This window comes from Marmota marmota, unplaced genomic scaffold (genome assembly GCF_001458135.2).
Source record: "Marmota marmota marmota unplaced genomic scaffold, marMar, whole genome shotgun sequence".
In the NCBI taxonomy this organism is placed as follows: Eukaryota; Metazoa; Chordata; class Mammalia; order Rodentia; family Sciuridae; genus Marmota; species Marmota marmota.
In genome coordinates, this window is record NW_026000153.1 from 23,210,803 (window position 1) to 23,217,953 (window position 7,151).

Below are 7,151 nucleotides of genomic sequence, written 5' to 3' on the forward strand. Positions count from 1 at the left end.
CTTTTAACATTAAAAACTAGCTTGTTAGCACACTGTTCAGAGAGGGTTGACAGTCTGCTAAGACTTTCAGGCTCAGATATTTAAACTACTGCCTGAAGTAATGGTTTGGCATCCTCGGAATCAGAAAGTGTCATGGTGTCTTCTTTGAATTTGGTATTGTGGATTTTCTGTGGTCCCAATCAAACACTAATGTACTGTTTTTCTCCTTACTCCATCAATCTGTGGGCAGTGCCTCCTCTCAACAACTGCCTTTGGACAAGGAGTATTTTTCATTACATTCCTGGAAGGACAAGAGGCAGGTAAGAGGACACATTTTTAGAAAATGACTCTCAGTGACTCAGGTTTTTGGAAACTTATAGGTATTCTGCAAGTGATATAGTAGAAAGGCTTCATTACCAAGTGAAGCATTTGGAAGGAGACTCTGACATTTGGTTTCATTGATGAAAATACCTCCCACCATCAATTTGCCTCTTACACATGATAACGACTAACGAATTTGTCAGCTCCCATCTTTACTATTTGCTGGGTCACAGCATAACCAGTATAGAACAGAGCACAGCTATTTCCTTCAGTTTTAAAACATATTTTATTCCCATTAATACAGTTTAAAATTATTTTTTAAAAAAATTGTTGACAGAATTTTTTACTTGAATTGACATTTTGACAACTGAACTTCTAAACAGGAATAGATAAATTTCTTAGATGTTTTTATGATTTTTGTAAAGATAGGTAAAATATATGCTATAAAACTCTAGCTCTTGTTACATCAGCCACTTAATTTGTAGTTCTTAGGTTTCCCTGACATTTTCGATAAAACATGTTGTTATTGAATAGATGAGTAATTCTGAATGTTTCCTCCTGTATTCCTCAAACTGATCTTTAAACTAAAGCAAATTAAGAAATTCAGAAGAAAAATGGTCTCTATTAGACTATTTGAATAGTTTGGTTCAAATTCCAACAAGTGCATAAAGACTAAAACATGTATTATTATTGAGTTATAGTTTAATATTATAGGAAACATTTGAAAGAGGAATATCTTTTTAAACGTATATTTTAATCTGTAAATAAATTGCAGAAGCATTGTAAGAAAACAAATTCTTTCCCACCCTATATTATTTCCCATGTAAATAGGATTCAAAAGATATTTTTGTATCTATTTACATGTTTTCCAAGTGCAGAGAGAATTAAAAATTTAGAATTTGTGTTCTCAGGAGTCTTCTTTTTACTTACCAAAAAAGAAATGCTTATTTTCCAATAATGTGAATGGCTTTTAGTTGAGTAAATAATACTGAAGGTAAGTAAGGTGACCTTTACAAATTTTTTTTAAATGGTAGAAATTAAAATGATACCAAGGTTTCCCCTACCTGACACACTGAAATAGATGTATACGCAGAAAGCCAACATTTCCTTTGAAGAATTCAGCCAATGGTATTAACTTTCCTTTTGTTTTGCCTTTATTCAGCTCTACTTGAGCCTCCAGAATTTATTAACTCATCTCACCAAAATCTACAGTCAAAGAGGGAGTGCAATTCTAACTCTGACCTTTTCTACCAGGGATCCAGTGGAATAATATGTACCAGGCTCCAGAACCAGGGGGCATGACATTTGGCTGGGTTTGCTGGATGATTCTGTTTGATTCAAGCCTTTACTTTTTATGTGGATGGTACTTCAGCAACTTGATTCCTGGTAAGAAATCTTGCACTTTATAATAAAGTCAACTTAAAAAATAGTTTAAACCTACCCACATGAATTTTGGCATATTTATTCTTATAGAAAATATCTGAAAGGGAACTCATAGGACATATTTTAAAAGGAGCAGTGACTTTTTAAGGTGCTTGCATCCCAGGTGAAAAGTCAAAGGTCAGGTGAGGGGTTAAACAAAACAAATACAGGGTGAAAGTCCACCAAGCCCACTTAGCAGATCCCAATGGATAGGCTCTGTCAATCATATTCAGAAAGGCTCCTAATTTTCCAGTGGAGTATCTGAGGGAGATGGGCATGAGGGGAGATGGGGAAAGACAGTCTGAAGCCCATGATGATGATGGCTCCTAGACAATAACATCTGGCTACGGATCAGGGTACCTTGGACTAGGAGCCTAGGGAAGTGGAGGTACCATGTCCTCAACTGGCAGCAGGTCGGTGGGAAAATATGAAAGGTAGCCAGGCTGAACAGGAGGGCTTGGAATTGGATTGGCTGAGGGTCAGGAGCCATCTCCACACTCAGGGCTATCAGTAGGGTTTCTCCAAGTGTGGACACTTCCTTTTAAGTGTGTAGAACACTCCCTGGGGGTTGGAAGATGAGCACACCCATCACAGGGAGAATCACCAAGGGTGGATTGTCTCTGCTTGGTTAGGAGGGAAAGAAGTGTGCCTTTACTTTTATGATTCATGCCCCCAAAAGCATAAATCATACTTAATTTTTTAAAAGTTAGAAACAATGTTTTGATGGTATTGAATTTTCTTGCTGAATTTACATATGACTTTGACTACATATTTCCAAAAGAACTGGAATCTATCCTTTAAGAGTGATAAATGGAAATTCCAATTACATGCAAATGAAAATGGAGAGTTAGAAGGGGGAAAAAATAGCCTAGTTAATTCTGTCTGTGAAAACACATTCCAGACTTGGAGAGATCATGCATTCTTGAAGGACAGATACATGTAAAAACAATGTGGGTCATTAAAAAACTTATTTTACGGAAAAGGAGGAAAATATGACATTAAGTAGTAGAGAGAGGGCATCATTTTGGTAAAACTTAGATTGTATCATCTTGATACTTGGAATAAAATTTAAGAAAAGATGGACTGTAGGAAATAAGAGATTATGAAAAAAGAATTGCAAAGGCTAAGGTTTCTAGGAAACTATATGAGAAACAGTTGGATATTGAAAAGAAAGAAATGTTATGAGATAGGCATGTGATGTCAATATAAAAGGTAAAGAAGCAGTAATGAGCATAAAAAATCAAAACTGGTTGTCACCAGCTGGCCGGGCTGGCAAGGTGTGCTAGGTTCAGAGGAGCTGGCTGCATCAATAAACTGAGAAAAAGGTGAAGAAACCACACAAAACACGAATGTGAGTTTCTAAGGTCGAGGGAAGGACTGCTCGGTGACCCCAAGGGTCAGCTCCACCCAAGGGTCAGCTCCATGTTGGGCATCACTGGAAAAAGCAAGAGAGAGAGAGCACACCTGGAACCCCCCTATTTATTGGGGAAAAGACATTCGATAGAATATTTCATCCAAATAAGGCAAGGGGTAGAGTTTTGAAGGGTGGAGTCTTGCTTGGTGATGTCCTGTGGTCAGCAGATTGGTTGACATCTTGGCAAGTCACACCTATCTCAGGTGCTGTGTGGCATCACAGGCAGAGTGAGAGGAAAGGCATAGTTGCCTCGCATAGCCCCATCAGCACGCAATGCCAGACCAGTCCCCTCATATGCTCAAATGCGCATAGCTCACACACACAGCCAATGGATGGTTTGCGGCACCTGGTCTGGATAGATGAAGATGGAGTCCTGGAGGACGAGGAGGAAGTCACTAAGAATAAGGGTAAAGTGGTGGATGGACTATGACAAGCCATGCAGATGGCTATCACTCCTGAAATGGGTAGGCATCTCTGGAACAAAGGGCATAGGAAATGGTCATTTGTCAAAGGACAAGGAAACCTAGATTTTCAGAGGAAGTGATCATCACAGCATAGAAAATTAATACGAAGGAAACTTATCTGAATAGAAAGTAGCTGATGACTTGAAAGAGAAGCATCCTACAAGCACAAAGATCAGCAAAAACAAGCTACCTACAGCAATGATGAGATGAGGTGAAATGTGTTTGGGGACCAATGGTGATCTGATTTCCTCTCTACCATCAGGACACGAGGCATGAGGATACTGGGGGCAATATTTTCATATATTATAGTAAAGCAAAGGAACTCAATTAGGATTTCCCTCCAAATCCCACATCAATCTTTTTCTATTAGATTGAAGTCCTATGCAAACAAACCATTTTCCCAGACTAGAAGGTAGATGAGTCAAGCCAGGCCAGGGCATAGCCAACTTCAGCAGGCCCTCTGGGCATTTGCAGTGAAAGAGCTCCTGGTAGAACAAGGTTCAGGAAAGAGAAAAAGGGAGGGAAGGTGAGAGAGAGAGAGAGAGAGAGAGAGAGATGGAGGGAGGGAGGGAGGGAGGGATAGAGGGATAGAGATAGATCAGAGAAAGCAGTCCTAGCTGCCTTCCAATTCTGCATCCTTCTGCAGCATAACCGAGCTGAATTTGAACAAAGGGGAACCATAGCTGTAGCTGGTAGATGTAGTTAGTCTTTTGGATATGATGATGATGATGATGATGATGATGATTTGAGATGGATAGCATTCCTCCATGCCTGTGTCTTGGTGAGGATGATCTAGTCTCCTGGGAGACACTGATGTTGTAGGAGCAAGAATGGAAAAGGTGAGAGGAGAAGGGGCGAAAATGCACGTAGAAGGACATTCATAAGGATCACAGAAGTCTCCTGCCTAACAGATGCTGGCCAAGGGGCTGCGGGCCATGAAGACTGGGGAAGGTCTGGAAATTCTCTGGGTTCTCAGTGCAGTAGGGAGGGTGCAGAGGGCATGAGAGGGCTAAGGGTGAGGAGCAGCAGACTCTATCTTTTAGCTCAGGGCAACCCCTGTAGCTCTCAGTGTCCCCTGTAGGTGTTTATGGTAAACAAGAAACTAAATGCTAAGTGAAAGCTCTAGCCACTGCCAGAAGAGACAAAACAGAAATATCAAAAAATGAGGCAAACCCATTATTATTTCTAGTTTGTATAAATCAACTGAAAAATGGTACAATGATTGATCATAGATACACAAAAATTTTAATCATTACTGTATATCAGCAATAAATACACAGTATAAATGGCAAGAAATTTCATTCTTAAAAGCAATAAAATGGTCTCTCATCATGAATCAATGTAAAAGAGAATATGTATCAAAAAATTAAAATGGCAAAGAATATAATTTATAGTTGAATGAATAAAAAGAGATGCTTTATCACTGAACAGGGATATTCATCATTATGAGTGTGTTGATTTTCTCCAATTAATGTACAAATTTCTATGGTTTTAAATAATGTAACATCTAATATGCAGCATTATGTTAATGTAATATAATGGAACTTACATAAGTCATTGAAATAAAAGTGCCAAAGAGAGGAATATGTTTTTAGTTGATAAAATGTTTCTGAAGGATAGCTAGAAATATAAATCTGTAATAATGACCCAAAATTATTAAAAATGATGAGGAAGAATGGAGATGGCTGATGATTTACATAAGGTTCTCACTATAAATTGACAAGGATTTAAACAATGCCATGCTCATGGAACACAGAGCAATGGAATAGATTAGAAAATTCAATAACTGATCCAAGGGTCTACAATTTACTGTGATAAAATTGGCATTTTTAATTAATGGGAAAGGATATGATATTCTTTAATTTTAAAAAAGGTGATACTCTTATTCATAAATTCTTTGGAAATAAATATCATTGAAGAGGGCTGGGTATGTGGCTCAGTGATAGAGTACTTACCTAGCATAGGTAAGGCCCTGGTTTTAATCCCGTGCACTGTTATGCCCACCCCCTGCCAAATAACACTAAAATAATGAAAAAAAAGAAACAGGAAAAGTGATTTTCAGATGAGGGAAGGACTTTCTAAATATAAAAGACATAAATCATAAAAGTTCACAAGTTCCTTTGATAAGAATTTGTTAATATTTCAAAATATTCAAATAATTAAAATGATAGGACAATTTATAAGCTTATAAAACTTTAAATACTCTGTGAAAGAAAAGTTAAAATTCTCAAATCAAGTTTAAAACTAACATGTTGTTTGGCATGGTGGCACATACCATCAATTCAAAAGGCTGAGGCAGGAGGATCACAAGTTCAAGGCCAGCCTCAGCAACTTAGTGAGGCCCTAATTAACTTAATGAGACCCTGTCTCAAAATAAAAATAAGGGCTGGGTATGTAGGTCAGTAGTTAATCACCCCTGGGTTCAATCCTCAGTAGACAGAAAGAGAGAGATAGAGATAGAGATAGAGATTGATTGAGATTGAGATTGAGATAGAGATAGAGATGGAGGAGGAGGAGGGGAAAGGATAGGGGAGGAGGGGAGGAGGATGAGGAGGAGGAAGAGGAGGAGAGAGAGAGAAAGAAAGAAAGAAAATAATGCGTGTCAATAGAAACTCTGGCAGATAACTTGAACAAATCCTTCATTAAAAAAAGAAGAGTTTATATCTAATAAACTTAAGACTTCATGTCACATAGGAGCATAAAATTACAAAGACACAGAGGATAGCATTTTTCTTCTCTGACTAGAAAATATGACAAAAATGACTATGATCAGTGGAGAAATATGTAGAGGGAAAGGAAAAACGTTGCTGGTGATCTTTTTTTTTAATATATTTTTTATTGGTTGTTCAAAACATTACAAAGCTCATGATATATCATCTTTCATACATTTGACTCAATTGGGTTATGAATTCCCATTTTTACCCCAAATGCAAATTGCAGAATCATATTGGTTACACACTCACATTTTTACATAATGGCATATTAGTGACTGTTGTATTCTGCTACCTTTCCTATCCCCTACTATCCCCCCTCCCCTCCCCTCCCATCTTCTCTCTCTACCTCATCTGCTGTTGTTCAATTCTCTCCCTTGTTCCCCCCCCTTTCCCCTCACATCCTCTTCTATGTAATTTTGTGTAACATTGAGGGTCTCCTACCATTTCCATATGCTTTCCCTTCTCTCTCCCTTTCTCTCCCCCCACTCATCTTTGTTTAATGTTAATCTTTTCCTCATGCTCTTCCTCCCTGTTCTGTTCTTAGTTGCTCTCTTTATATCAAAGAAGACATTTGGCATTTGTTTTTTAAGGATTGGCTAGCTTCGCTTAGCATAATCTGCTCTAATGCCATCCATTTCCCTGCAAATCCTATGATTTTGTCATTTTTTATTGCTGTGTAGTACTCCATTGTGTATAGATGCCACATATTTTTTATCTATTCATCTATTGAAGGGCAACTAGGTTGGTTCCACAGTCTAGCTATTGTGAATTATGCCGCTATGATCATTGATGTGGCAGTATCCCTATAGTACGCCCTTTTAAGATCCTCAGGGAATA

General features: G+C 38.1%; 1 protein-coding gene across 1 annotated transcript in view; it reads left to right on the forward strand.

Moving 5' to 3' along the window:
• Abca13 (ATP binding cassette subfamily A member 13) overlaps nt 1–7,151 on the forward strand; it is a 423,614-nt gene that overhangs the window by 174,110 nt on the left and 242,353 nt on the right. The window contains exons 34-35 of the mRNA XM_048786593.1: nt 230–299; nt 1,555–1,686. Coding sequence (XP_048642550.1) covers nt 230–299; nt 1,555–1,686 — 202 coding nt within the window. The remainder of the gene's footprint in view (nt 1–229; nt 300–1,554; nt 1,687–7,151) is intronic.